The 15,015-nt window shown below is 50.2% G+C and overlaps 2 protein-coding genes across 2 annotated transcripts in view; one reads left to right on the top strand and one right to left on the bottom strand.

Annotated features, from left to right (window-relative positions):
* The window catches only part of SMIM12 (small integral membrane protein 12), a 41,915-nt gene extending 32,264 nt beyond the window's left edge, over nucleotides 1-9,651 (top strand). The window contains exon 5 of the transcript XR_009462942.1: nucleotides 9,224-9,651. The gene's annotated coding sequence lies outside the window, so the exon portion shown is untranslated. The remainder of the gene's footprint in view (nucleotides 1-9,223) is intronic.
* Nucleotides 1,993-13,308, bottom strand: GJB3 (gap junction protein beta 3). The gene is made up of 2 exons (XM_006269870.4): nucleotides 13,125-13,308; nucleotides 1,993-4,843 (listed from the first exon to the last, which is right to left on the bottom strand). The coding sequence occupies exon 2, from the start codon at nucleotides 4,810-4,812 to the stop codon at nucleotides 4,003-4,005; it is 810 nt and encodes a 269-aa protein (XP_006269932.1). The 5' UTR covers nucleotides 4,813-4,843; nucleotides 13,125-13,308; the 3' UTR covers nucleotides 1,993-4,002.
* Between the last annotated feature and the right edge of the window lie 1,707 nt (nucleotides 13,309-15,015).

Genomic DNA, 15,015 nt, shown 5'->3' with positions numbered 1-15,015 from the left:
GTTCTGATTCACAGCCACTGACTGGGTCCATTCTCCTACCCCTTCCTGGTCCAGCAGGCTGGTTTCTCAGCTGTTACCAATTGGCTGAATGCAAAGCTGTTATCTGTGAAGGACACAGCTCTGCTGGTTGAGGTCTGCTGAGGGTTGAGTCCCCCCCTTCAAAGCTGTGACTCCTGATTCATGCTTGTGTAGGTAATGTGTGGGATCATGCCCACTGCATCTGTTGGCAGGGTGATCTGCTGCTGATGGAGATCATACCTAGAATGGCCACTCCAATGCAGCCTGGTTCCTGGAGCTTGATTCTCATGTCAGGCCCTTGCTCTGCTATGTTGCCCTGCCTTTTCTTCCTGGGTGTGTTGGGTGCTCTGGTAGTAGGTATTCTCTATGCAAAGGCCCTGCATTTCTGATCTGCTACATGCAGTGTGGGAACATGTTACCCTCTGAGAGGATCCCCTCCCTTTCATGGGACCCTTCCCCAGGGTCCAAACATCACTGTTTCTCAGCCTGGCTGTTTGCAGCACAGAGCAAGTCAAGGCAAAGCCGATCCTGATGATCCTTGCTAATGGGGCTGGCCCCTGCTTCCCCCCCACCCAGGGCTGGGAGTCAGGAAACAGCCTCCTTTGTAGCATGGCTGGAATTGTACTGAGCCTGGCAAAGCTGTCCTTAAGTTTTCAAGGGTGCTGGATTCTCCCAAAGGTGAGGGAGGAAAGACTTGCAGAGATCAACATGGGGGATTTATATGCGGATGTGAGGTTTCAGATTTCTTTCCCTCATTGTCTCAGGGCCTGGTCCGAAGCCCTTTGAGGTGGAGGGGGATTTTACCATCAGCTTCAGTGCACTTACAGGTGCCTCTGGGTAGGTAGGGATTTCTGTACTGCAGTGACATCTGGAAGCCACCTACTTCATGTGCTGCTGAATGTGCTGTGGGTGTCTCATTGATAACTATGGGATGCATCAATCTTGGGAGCTGGAGGGGTGGTGCCCTGAAAAGGTTAGTGGAGCCTGCTCAGTGAGATCAGGAGTGGGCATGGCACAACTGGAGCATCAGCAGGACCTGTGCGAGGAGCCTGAACAGATTAAATGGCAATCACTCCTATTTATTGTAATATTTATCAAGGGGCAGTGAATAATTGATGCCAATCCTGCACTGATTTCCTGGGGGAACATGCAGCTACGCTGAGTGGAAGTTTAATGATGCATGGCAGGTCCGAGGACTGCAAAGGGGACAGCAAATGTGGAACCGAGTGTGGCTGAGCCCCCCGCCAAGCACCATGGTCCTGCCAGGTGCCCCTAGCTTTGCTAGGGTCCGGATCTGAGCCTGCAGCCAAACTTGGGGCTGGAGCTCCCTTTTGCTGTAGCTGTGTGTCCAGCTCTTCACCCAAGTCACCGCTCCCTGTATGTCCCCCTCCATTTCATCCCCACCAAGGGGCCAAATGGTGCTTTTCTTCCACCACAGCAGTGCGGCCTCCATCCCCTCTGGCTTGACATCTTTCCACCACTGTAACCTTCCTTTCCGCGCACGAGCTCCACTGAACGGGGACTTCCCCAAGCAGGGATGGGACGGCACAGTATTTTCTGACCGTCTAATGTTTCATCCCTGAGGTGCTGCGTGTGGCAGAAATGATATCCAAACCAATGTCCGTGAGCTGTTGGGAGCAGTGGCTGCATGAGGGGCACTGGACAAGGACTCTACCCCCATGACCTGCTGTATGGAAAGTCATTTAATCTCTCCGGGCCTCTGTTCCTCTTTCTTCCTCTTGCCCATTTAGACTTGAACGTCTCTGGGGCATGGCCTGTCCCACCCTGATATGGGTGTGTGTGGGTGTACAGCACCTAACACAATAAGTCTCTAAATGGAACAACAGGCCCATTGTACTCGGGATGGGATGCACCGGGTCTGTGGCAACAGGCAAGGAGCCCACCCCAACACTGCCATCCTTCCCCCTGGTTATTCACCACCCCACATATCGCTCAGGAAAGCCGAGACCCGTGTATGTACAAACCATGCAATGTTTATTTGGCCTCTTCATTACGCAGTTGAGTACACAAGGAAAATGCCTGGGAGCCAGGCACGTATCCCCAGCACAGCAGGGAGCTGGACACGTGGCCATCCTGGGAAATGCACAATGCGGTGGTGTGGCCGTCAAGGGGTTTGCGGTGGGTCTCATCTGGTGGGAGCGAGAAGCGCAGATGTGCAGAACACCTGGCGCGGGTTTGGTGGTCTCGGCGTTGTGGTTTGACACCTGCTTCTCCCCACCCACCTGTGCCTGTACTGAATCAAGGTGTGAGTCCTCACCCTCTCCTGCCGCTCTTCATTTGTCCACACCGGGGGGGGGGGTCTCTGGTTCACTTGGGATGGCTTGTGGGTTGTTTTGCAGGGCTAAGGAGGCAGCTTTGCCCTTTGCGTGCATGACCCCAGATCTGCTTGCCCAAACAGCAAACACAGGTCCAGTCCACCGATTTTGCAGCCTCTGCGCTGAAGGTATTTTTTTATCTTTACTGAAGCGCACCTGCTCAGTACTTTATTTTAGTCAGGAGCACATTTTTTTTAAAAAGCACTTTAAAAAAACCTAACTCTTCAGAGCTTATGGGCTCGTTGCATCCCAGTCTGCTGTACAACAACCCACGGCGGGGAATATACTGCCAGTCGTGACCGATTCATAGCCATCTCCCAGGGGCAGGTCCGCTCCAAGGGTGATTTGATGGACACCTGTTTCCAGAGATGGCTTTGACCCCTTTGACCTTCCATTCAGAGTCCCTCAGCCATCTGCAAGGGGAGAACTCATTTAATTTTGTCTCAGATGCGCACAGGGCCAGCGAGAAGCAAGTACAGGCCAAAGCTTGAACTTTAAGACACAACAGAGCCTTAAAAAGAAAACTCAGGCCAGGACCTCAACTGCTGGGGAATGACAGGGCTGGGATTTTGGTTCCTAATCTTCCAGTGTGACAGGGCTGTGTCACTGCTTTTGGGCTCGCTGTTGCTTGGAAAATATGCAAAAGTCTTTCCCTTGTGGAACCGCATGTCTCTGACCAGGCAGGCTATGAAGGAGAAGCTGGGCCATGGGGCACTGCTTCTTTCTCCACCAGTAAATAGTACATTAAAGCAAGGTTAGGCTAAGCCCTCTTAATGAATACATTTACTAGGCAGAGCTTATTGCCTTCCCTGCATCTCGGAGGTGGCAGGGGATGTGCCTGGCATCTTTGCTCTCCAGTGTGGGGGCTTTTGGAGAGAGCTGGAAGTTCCTGCAAACTATTCAAAAGTGTAACAGGGCACACCGAGATCACATCCTCCCTGTGACTTGCTATCTGGGCATCTCTTGGACTCTGTCTATGATAAAATGTTGGTTCAGCAAGGCTTGGATCCTTTTACTTCTTCAGTACCAAAATAAGGCCCCTTCCATCAACTCCCTACTTCATTAACCATTCATTAAACAGCTGAGCCTGTGCTTATCTCCCTCTTGTGTGACGCAGCCAGGGTTTGAGGAGCGATGGCTGCAAATCTGTCGGCGACTGTAGAGAACATGAGACAGATGTTAACAGTACACACTTTACACTGGTGACCTACCCAAGACTGAAAGGCATGCCCTTCCCTCATCTCTGGCATGTCTGAGCATTTTGAAGAGGAGAAGCTTCGACCTGTAGCATAGCTCAGGTTCTTAATATCTTGTAAAGGAAGAGAAGCAGAGACCCTTGGATTCACATGGCCCTCGCCCAGCTGCCTGGGAACACCCGTGCCACGTGTGGAAAGAGGACCCCACACCGCGAGGGCCTTATCTCCACAAAAGGGCAGCAGCACACCACTTGTGAACCATCTCCATGAAAGAAGCTCAGTCGACAACACGAAACAAAGCGGGTTCCTGCCCCCTGGCCCGAGACTCGCCTCCTCTCCTTTACCTTTCCATAGCTGTTGAGGTCCCAGCGAAATAGTCTGGTAATTCTGGCAGCTGTCTTGTCTCTGGTAATGTCAGGGAAGTTTCCCCCTGTTTCCACCTTGATGCTGTGTCAGATCAAGGTCAGGTTGGGAGCAGAGGCCCTGAGGGCATCCAAGTGCTTGTTCTTGACTCTGCTGTCCTGCTGCTCCAGCTTGATGTGACACCGGCAGGTGGAAGCTTTACTGTAGGTGACCGAGGGCTTGCTGGAAGTCTTCCCCCAGTTGCGCATGCGGCGGACCACCCTCTTGAAGATGAGGTAGAAGATCTCGCAGACCGTGAGGACGATGCAGAGGGAGGAAGCCCCGACCATGAAGTAGGTGAAGACCTTTTTCTCTGTGGGCCGTGCAATGTAGCAGTCCACGATGTTGGGGCAGGGGTCTACGTTGCTGCACTTGACCAGGCGTGGCAGGTCAAAGCTGTCCCACATCCAGTGGAGCAGGTAGAGGAAGACGATCTCGATGGTCAGCTTGAAGAAGAGGCTCAGTATGTAGGTCCACCACAGCCCGCCATGCTTCTTGCCCGTGTTGCTGTAGAGCTTGGGGCAGTTTTCCCCATTCTTCTCCCGGTTCTTCCTCTCCCGGTCTTCCCGATAGGCCACATGCATGATGACCAGCAAAGAGGGGCAGGTGACAAAGATGAGCTGCAGGGCCCAGAGGCGGATGTGGGAGATGGGGAAGTAGTGGTCATAGCAGACGTTGGTGCAGCCAGGCTGCTTGGTGTTGCAGTCAAAGTCCTTCTGCTCATCCCCCCACACACGCTCTGCAGCCACCACGTAGACCAGCACCCGGAAGACGAAGACGATGGAGAGCCAGATGCGCCCAAAGGCTGTGGAGTACTTGTTCACCCCACTTAGCAGGGCTTGAAGTGTCTTCCAGTCCATGGTGGCAGCTGCTGGGGGAGGCCAGATTCACCTGAGCCAAGGAAAAACAAAGAGAAGGTGAAGGGACTACAAAGGGGAAGATCAGAAGTCACCATCCTCAGATTGGGTAAATCAGTGCAGAACCATTAGTATCAATGGGCCAGGGCACCAGCTGGAGGAAATCAGCACCATGCTACCAACATCCATAGATTCACTGCAGCCAGGATCTGTCCTAGGGAGTTTTGCTCAGTACCTCTGTTTGGGAACAGCTTGCCTTTGGCTGCCTTGAGACTCACACCAGGCTTCCCCCTTGCACTAGAATAAGCACAAAGCAGGGCATCCTTTTAAGAAGGGGAGTGCAACTTCAACTCCTTTGGGGCAAGAGGTTTCTACCAACAGGGAAAAGGCAAAAGCTGTGGAAAGCAGCAACCCACCCCTGTGCAGAAGCCCAGCCCCCAACCCTAACCCAGCTTGAGTCCTCCACAACCCCTCAGGGCAGCAGGCTGGCAGGGAGGGATTGTCACGGGGGGGGGGGCACTGTCTTGCTCTCTGGAGATGGGAGAATTGCTCCACTGGGAACAGGGCTTCTCCCTTTCCCTGGTGTGGCTCCCGGGGCTCAGCAAGCTGAGGACCAGTCGCTTAAAATCTCAGGGCCTGGGACCTGCCCTGTATACCTGCACTGCTCTCTGTAAACCGGCCCATGTGCTCCAGCGGGGGAACTAAGCAGGGATGGGTGGGTCCCCATCACTGCCTCGGGTATGGAGCAAGCGTCTGGCATGGGGCGGTGTCTGTTCAGCTTATGAGTGTTCCCACCAGGCTTTTCCAGACCCAGCAGATCCCTGTTCATGTATTCCCAGGGGACTTTATGGGACTTATAGCATCCAGCTCTTGCTTCAGTAGGACACGGATACTTCACCCCTTTGGAAATCTCATCCTTCCAAGCCCAGAGCTGGGCTGACCCAGGCCCTCTGGGAGGGAAAGGCGACCCATCCCATGTGAGCATTGGCTTAATCTGGGTCAGACAGCAGCACAAAATTGTGCTGCGCTGTTTTCATTTGGCCCTCTGAGTCACGGCCGGTTTGCAGAGTGACTCAGTCACTTCACTCATTCCCCAGGATGAAATGGGCAAGCCAAAAGCCTTGGACAACAAGCTGCTGACCTTTTACACACTCAGACCGGTCCAAATCAGGAGCAACTGCACTGAGATCAGCTGGTCTAAGTCAGACGACTCAGGCTTTTACTCCTAACTATTGTTGGGAGTGGGGTGTGGAAGTACGGAGGGTTGAGCGCACTGAGCAGAAGGAAGATGCTCTTTGCAGATGCTGGGAGTGCACTACGGCATGTCCAGTCCCACGCTAGCTCCATGGGGAGCGATCACTACAGAGTGGGTATGGGAGGGAGGGGAACACCCCTGAGCACGGAGAGCCAAGGTCAGCGGAAGGATTCATTACCCCAAAATGGCCTTAGGAGGAATGAAACCTTTGGTGTAAGAGCTCTGTTTCCTTTACCCTTGGATGGTTTTAGACAGTGATCAGAAAGTTTCAATTGGGCCCACAAGCGGACCAGCAGGGTGGATCTGGATGGAATGGGAAAGACATCGTGATTTAATCCACAAGTTCCAGGAAACAAATTGAGAGATGGGTTGGTTTGCATTGAAAATACCATTGTGGCCCCCTTCCTGTGACAGACCGAGACACCAGGGCCTGTGGGAGGTCCCCACCTCCTCCATCTCTTGCCCCAAGATCGTGAACAGATAGGGACCTCTGACCAGATGAAAGAAGGTGCCACAGTGCACCTGGTTCAGGGGACAAGCACCAATGCATGAATGGGCAGCCCTATGCCATCCCTTCCAGAGCATGGACCAACCCATCATAGCTTTCCTCCCAGCAGTTATCTCTGGGGGCCTTGGCTGAAGGCGATGAGGGATATCCCTCTGCAAATAAGCTCTTGGTGATCTCATTGGCCTTGCTTCCAAAATACTAGAGTCTCATTCACTCCAAATGCCTGCATGCCTGAGCAGTTATTTAGGGCACTTCCTTTCATGTTATTAAGAAACCCTGGGCTGCCAGTGTTAGTCTAGGAGGGGAGACGCAACAAATAATTAGCCAATTAACATTTCCAGTTGAATCACCACTTCAGTCGCTGCTGGAGTGCCGTAATTAGTTAGGAAACAGCTCCCTTTGCAGGAGGAGAGGCAGGGAGCAAGACTTGGACTCCTGGCCCCTGTCGCTATCTCGGCACCTACTTTCAAATCAACCCAAGGTGATGCCGAAGCAGTCTATATCCAGGACACGTATTGCTCTAAAATGGCCACTAGTGACATTTGCTCCTGGAAGAAGTATGTGAATGACGGGAAGGGTAGAACAAGACACTTTATAGCTATCATTATAGCTGTTGTGGATAAGCTATTATTTAACTAATAAATAAGCTATTATTTAACGCCCAATAATGACACTCCTGGCAGGGCACAGTGCTGCGCAAACAGTAAAGAAGGGCTCAGCTGGAGTCACGTCCAGTTTCCTAACTCTTCATCATCCTACCTTTTCCCTTGTTCTCATTCATAGCTACTGTGGTTGGCCTGGGGTGCTGCCAGTCTTCAGTGACACCAGCCCCAATAGCTTTGTCTTTCCATGGGACAGCATGGGGCCTCATCCAGATGTTGCCCAAGCCATGGCAGCGCCTGGTGGCTGTATGGGGACTGCAGCTGCTCCACAGCTCGAGCAGCTGCCTTGGGGCCTTCCCCCTTGAGCTGTTCCCTCCTGCCTCCCATATCCCCCTCCACCTCCTTTTCACACTCTGGGCCTCCTTGTCTCAGGTAGCTCCTTGTGCTGGGAGCAAGCGCCTCCCATTTGTACCATTTAATTTGCTTCTAATTCAAGGCTTTCCTGCCCTGAGTTCTTGGCCAGCTCCACCTCTGCACTGCCCCGATCCTGAAGGATTGCCCTGAAACATCAGACTAAGTCCATTTGCCTTCACCTCTCCTTTCAAAGCCACCAAAGATCTCAACCCCAAGGTTTGCTCTACTCCGTGTGGACTTTAAAGAGCCCATGGCCTTGTTCCTAAGAGCAGGGAAGGGACTGCGGTTTGCATCAGGCCCTCGGCTAAAATAACTCTTTTTCCACTGCTGTGCAGCATGTCGCCTGCTGCCTTCTCCCGGGTTGGCTGTGTGCAATGCCATGTGGATCGAGTTTGTGAACCCGTGAGAGGCGAATATAAAGGTTGTCCTTCCTTTCAGGATCCTTGGAAGATAACGCACCGGCATGGCAGAAGGACCTTGGTCTAGTATGTTTTAGTATGGTCCTACTGGGTTTCTTTCCTTGCACCCAAAGATCCCATGGGAACGGCCAGGCTCGTGGTGAAGCTCAAGCACCCTGTCGCATGAGCTCCAGAAGGAGATTTTTGCACCTCCTTGGTTGCAGCAATGGAACAAGCCAAGCCGAACTCAGCCCCCGTGAATCCAGCTCAGGTTTTACCCGTGTGCCAGGAGCGGACGCATTCTTAACCAGCCTCCTTAGTTTCAGATGGCTGATCACTGTGTAGCTAACGAGCTTGTTCATTACTTCGATAATGAGTCTCTGTATATTAAATTAAACCTCTCTGTTGCCTGGGATGCACAAAACAGGAAGGGCTGGTCCCGTCTTCTCTCTGACCCTACACTTTTGGCCTTTTGTGAGCTCAGATGAAATGAACTGGAAAAAGCATCGGGTGGGTGGCTTAATTTCCTTGGAGGTTTAATGCTCTTTCTTGCTTCACAGCTTGCCTTTAAGCAGCACGGTTTAGTGGACCAAGCCCAAGCTTGGATTGTGCTCTCCGTTCTGCTGCTGGGTGACTTTGTGTAACTCCCTTCGTGGCCCCATGCCTCAGTAGACCCATCTGCAAAATGGGGCTAATGACACTGTCCTCCTTTGCAGCATGCTTTGTCACCCCCTGAGGAAAAGGAGCAGGCCTCGAAGCTGGGGATTATCAGCTGTGGAATAGACCTAGAGCAGCATTTAAAGACTGCATTCTCTTTCATAGCTGTTAGGGGCGGAAGGGACCTCAACACATCATCGAGTCCAACCCCCTGCCTGGGCAGGAGAGAGTGCTGGGGCCAGAGGACCCCAGCCATATGCCTATCCAGCCTTATCTTAAAGACCCCTGAGGTAGGGGAGAGCACCACCTTCCTTGGAAGCCTGGTCCAAGTTTTGGCCACCCTTACCATGAAGAAGTTTTTCCTGATGTCTAGCCTAAATCTGTTCTCTGTCAGTTTGTCACCACTCAGACCAGTTGTAGGTCTACGCAGGCCAGCCTATTGCAACGTGCTCCTTGATCACAGCAGCTGAAGCCAGAGCAGAATTTGAACCTTCTCTGAATTGTAAAATAAAAGCAATGATATTAAAACGGGCCCTTATTACTCACTGGTTCATATTTGCTGTCTATGCTTTCCGAACAGATGCTCCCAGGGGCCTGATTTTTCAGCAGCAGGTGCTTGGCGGGACCTTTAAGCATATCTCGAAATCAGTAGTCCCTTTGGAAAATGTCATCTTGCACCATTAAGCCAGAGCCATTTGCTTCCCTGAGAAAAGCAAACAGCAGCTCCTATGACCGCCACCCAGCAGGAGTCCACATAGCTCCAGGAATTTGCCTCATCAAGGCAATTATCAGTTCAGTCTCAACTGCAACATTTTTATGGCGGATGGTGATGTGAGAGACAGCAAGAAGATGGCTGGCTTTCTAAATCCCAAGTTGATTTCATGTGATGGTAAGTTAACAAAATCATCTCTGCAGTTGTAAATGTGTCTCTTTTGATATAGGAGTCTGCGAGAAATACTAAGAGGGAATACCCATGTTGTTAACTTTTATGGAGTCACTCTTGTTGAATAAAATTTGCTCCTGTGTGTATGGCAAGCAAAAAGCCAATGGGATACTTCTTTGTGCGTAAAAACGGTCACAGAATAGTAGAAACATAGGGCTGGAAGGGACTGCAACAGGTCACATCTCCAAGCTCCTGGCCAAGGCCGATCATTCCTATCTGAACCATCCCATAAAAGCACAGTATTGCTAACTCTCATGATTTTTGCTGTTGTTCTTAAAGTCTACACTTTGGGAATGTGAAAAACGTGGCCCTATCTATCTATCTATCTATCTATCTATCTATCTATCTATCTATCTATCTATCTATCTAATAGACTATATATAATAGATCTATCTATCTATCTATCTATCTATCTATCTATCTATCTATCTAATAGACTATATATAATAGATCTATCTATCTATCTATCTATCTATCTATCTATCTATCTATCTATCTATCCTAATAGACTATATATAATAGACCTAATATCTATCTATCTATCTATCTATCTATCTATCTATCTATCTATCTATCTATCTATCTATCTATCTATCTATCTATCTATCTAATAGACTATATATAATAGATCTATCTATCTATCTATCTATCTATCTATCTATCTATCTATCTATCTATCTATCTATCTATCTATCTATCAGAGCTACGTTTTTCACATTCCTGAAGTGTAGACTTTACAAACAACACCAAAAAATCATGAGAGTTGGCAATACTGCAAGTGCTAACGTATTCCTAAAACTACACAAACCCCCCTGTCACTTAACTACGAGGCACGTAGCCCAAAGACACCAAGAACACCCTAACCTGTCACATGTCAAGCAGGGAGATGAGGGCACTGCCAATGTCCTGCCACTGCAAGGATTGTTAAATACACTTGAGAGATCCAGGGAAGAGGGCAATGTCCCACGCCACTGTGGAGGAAAGCACCCCCCATCCAGTCTGTACCAATGTGACCATGAGCAGTGCGGCAAGATCCTCTAACCAGTTACCTCTGGCATGAGCCCCAGCAGGAGTATTCACACATCTCAGCCAAAATCTTCAGCCTTGGCTGCCAACACACAATGTTTTTGAGGAAGTTGAAAAAACTCTGTAGCAACAGGAGGGGAAAAAATTCCTTCCTGGGCCCAGGTGGCAACCAGTAAAGCCCAGAAGCATGGGATGTAAGTGGCCTTTCCCTGGCTCTCTGGACAGAGGCAAATTTCAATTGTTGAAAATAACTGTGGACCAATGACACCCGTGAGGACCTTGCCAAGGGTATGGGACGACACTCGAAGTTCTCCGAAGAGATCTTTGGAATTAGTAAGGGGGAGGGGGCAACACTGTGGTGGAATGGCCAAATTTTGCCTTTCTTTGCTCAAAATACGCAATGATTTATGGGCTGAAGTAGCTCACATGTGTTAACACCAGGGCTGTACTTTCTGAGCAAATGCCACAACATCTGAACATTTCACTTGAACACAGAACTTCTTTTGAAGCCTGTACAACTTGCAAATGTTCAGAACATTTCTGGGTAAGACCTGGCCCTTTTACAAACTCACATGCTAGCATGAAACTGCTGCTCTCTCATCGCCAGAAATATCAGGGGAAAAATGATAATTGCCATCCTTTGCAGACAGCGTTCATCTGGCCCACAATGGCCAACCACCCAGGTTCCAAGTGGTGTCCTGAGATTGTGGCCAGTTCAGCTCTGTCGACTCCCGCTCAGTGGGTGTTTGCACTAGTCATGCAGAAAGAATGTACCCATGGCAATGAAACACATTGTGGGATGGTATAAGGCTTTTCTGGACCGGACAAGCAGGTTATGGAAGTTACCAGGTGCACTTTACAGAGGATACAAACACCCTGATAAAAGGCCTGTTTGAAAGACTCCCATTGGCTTCAGACCAGACCCAAGCAGAAGTTGAAACTGGTGCAAAGGAAGCTGCAGTGAATGCAAGAGCTGCTGGAAAGGCATAAAGGTTGACTCCCAAATCCTTTGGACGTACACAACCTCCACCTTTGGTTTAGGTAGTTTCCAGTGAGTAAAGTACTCCAGGTGTTTGCAAGTGCAGCCCATGGGCTGAACATGATGAATCAGTGCAATGAGATACCTTGGGATGCCTGTAGGCCCAGGAAGGCCCCAAACCGTAACTACTGTTGTGTTGTCAAGGTAATGCCACATCTGTGCTAGCGGCGTGGCTACAGCCGGGTTTCACCAGGCTGGGGTGTGTCTGCTCTGTACACAGCAATGAGTGTAAAGAAACTGCACAGAGAAAGTTAGATTCCCAACACCCCTAGTTATGAATTTTGGACACACACAGAGGAGTGATTGCATATATGCACTGCTCTTCTATTAGGCTGGGGTGACTTCTGCAAAGGAAGGCAGGGAGGGCCAGCAGTGGGGCCCCAAACTATTTAAAGGGATGCCACCCATCTTGCATGTAGGGATGGGACTTTACTCAGGTTGTCTTGGGTTTAGCCTGTTTCAGGGACATGGCCATGGCCAGTGCATAGTGGCTTCTTCCCATAAGCACGTAACTTGAGTCACAAGCCCTGTATTCACAGGGTGGGAAGTACAGCCCTGGTGGGGATGCTGGGGCATTATATGGAATTAAACGGTGCTCAGAGCAAGCGAGGGCCTTCCAAAGGCAAAGCTGGGCCAGTTTGGGGAGAATCTGTGTGCGCCTGGGGCAGAAATCATGGGTCTCTGGGCTGCAATGGAGCCAACCAGAAGTGGAGCAGATCTCCCCGCTCCCCAGGCTACTTCTCCTTCCCGCACAGAGACACACAAAAACCCCACTCCTTGATCCAGTGCCTACAGGAGCCAGTGGAAAGAGCCTAATAGACTTTTGTTCTGGATCCTCACCACTTTTCATCATTCTGTGTCCTAAAAACATTTCCACAAGACTTTCTCATGCTCCCGTCTCCTCTGATCCCTGATCGCTTCCCCGATTGCAGTGACCCGCGGCTGGGAGAGGGAAAGTCAAATGCAGCCTGCATGTACAAGTCTGGCGTGGAACAGCGCAGGGAGAAAGAAACAGCCTAATTTGCCCTTTTACTTTCTCTCCAGCCCTGCATTCTCTTCTGTCCTCAAATCCAGCTGCCTGCTTGATCTCAGAGTCTTAAAGCAAAAAACCAGGAAATAAATGCGGAGCCACTTCTCAAACATGTCTAAATATTGCTTCAAAAAAGAAGAGGAAATAGCCTCCTTCTCCTTTACTGTTTGAACACAGCTTGAAAAATATCACAGAGTTTGAAACCAGAACATAATGACTGTAAGCACCAGAAAGTGCTCATCTTGCCCAGCGAAAGCTTTTTATCAAGGGCTATATCATTCCTTTACTGCAGTGACCAGCGTATCAGCCTATCTCTATCTAACTCCGGTGTTAACCCTAACTGTTTCCTCTTGCCATTCTTCAGGACAATGCTTCCACCAATACACCCAGCCTGGCATCCCCTACTCAAGACTGTAGTGAAGCCAAAGGTACACGGCACTTACCTGCACAGGTTTTTGTCTCTCCTGCTAGTCCCAGCTTCAGCAAAACTAAGCAAATCCCCAGGTCAGCCCTGCTGAAAGATTATGCCATTAAAATGCCTCCTATGCAGACAGGAGGCAGAGAGGGAGAAAAGGAGCATGAGGTTTTCAGTTCATCTCTATGCAACAAACTCCTTTATTTTCTGGGCAGTGCTGAGGGTGGGGCCCAGGAGGAGTTGAGCAAGGGAAGTTAGCCCTCTGGGGATGGTGAGCCTGTGTGAGAAGCTAGGGGGAGCTGAACTTTTACCGGGTTTTATCTGCAGCTGGGACAGATGCAGAGAGGCTGTTTGCACCTAGCAAAACCCTGCCAATGCTGCAACCTCCAGACCAGGGCATGGCACCCTCTTGGACCCCGTGATGCTGCTGTGTGCCCAGCAAGCTACTGTATAGGTCACAGGCCCAACCCTGCCCGTTGCAGGGTGCAGGGCGGTGAATAGGATGGAGATCTTGACCTGGCAGGAAGAGATGCCACTGCATGGAGGGGAGCACACATCGCAGCCCCTCAGGGGCAAGAGTTTTGCACTGTTCATTAGTTTTTTTCCCCACCTACTGCTGGGTCTGGGCTCTCTCCATCTGGGTTAGGGCACATCTGTCCCAAACCAGACACGGCCCCTTTGGGCTGTGCCCAAAGCAGCATGCTGCATGTCTACCAGTGAGGCTCCAGGCGAGCCTGGTCTGCTAGCCATCTTCCTTGGAGAACATCATATTGTGTGCAGCTCCACTGCCACTACACAGCATTGCCTCCTGTGCCTCCTCTGGGTTCATCTCCATAGCCCTTTGTGCTCCAGGCCCTAAGGACCCAACACATACTTCCCCCTGCCAGCCAATGGGATAGACTAACTGCCCCTAGTATTAAATATCTGGAGGGCAGTTGCAGAGCAGTCTTCCAAGAGCAGCTCTTGAGATGGGTAACCTCTTTTTCCATGGGTGTCACGAAACTTTGTGCCCACTCCTTTGCTCAGGAGGTTGGGGTGTGGTTTTATTAAGCTCTTATTTCCTGGGCGAGTCTACCGATCAAGTCGTTTTCATACCAGGAATGGACTGTTTTTATACCTGCACACACATGCACATACACACATGTGTTCCCTAAGCCTCGTTACCGGTGTATTATAAAATGCTGAAAAATGAAGGTAAGGAAAGTAGCTGGACTGGCTGGGGCAGGGTCTGATTCCAGCATTGCTAAAGTCTCCCTGTTGGGGTGGCGGGTCATGAAACATTATATTATTATAATTTAGCTGTATATCCCACTCTATTGAGAAAGGCTCAGAGCAGCTTACAATAAATGACAAACAGCAATAGCAGACTCCTCAATTGATGCCCCGAAACCAGAAGGCTCCAGGTCACCAAATGATTCTGGAAAACCATAAAGAAGAGACATGAAACTATCTGAACAACCTCAGCAAGAGTCCCTCCACTTTCATGTATTAGCTGATAAATACACACAGGACAGAAACACAATTCTGGACCTAGACGCCCCTGGACATTGCCCAAACACCCCTGGACATTGCACAAACACCCCTGGACATTGGCACCTGGCCAAGACCACCCAAATCCAAAGCTGCCTGGTCACTGGCCAGGTTGAAATCAGAGTCCAGGTCTGAATTTTGCAGACTGATCCCATCTCTAACAACCCTGGTTAGTTTGTAAGTAGGATTCCTGCCGAACAGAATTTTATTTTAAGTGTAACAAGGGCCACTGAACACTTCTGCAGAACTATCAGAAAGGGCAGGCCCATTTTGTCAGTGGTAGCCAATCAGCTCCTCGCCCCACCATCCAGTTGCAAGAGCATTCTGGGAAAACGTGGTTGCTCAAACACGGGGAGGGTTCAAGGCCACTCTTGTAGGATCAGGCCTCT

Source organism: Alligator mississippiensis, chromosome 6 (genome assembly GCF_030867095.1).
Source record: "Alligator mississippiensis isolate rAllMis1 chromosome 6, rAllMis1, whole genome shotgun sequence".
NCBI classification, from domain to species: domain Eukaryota; kingdom Metazoa; phylum Chordata; order Crocodylia; family Alligatoridae; genus Alligator; species Alligator mississippiensis.
The sequence above is the reverse complement of the archived record's forward strand: the minus strand, read 5'-3'. Positions and strand labels throughout refer to the sequence as shown.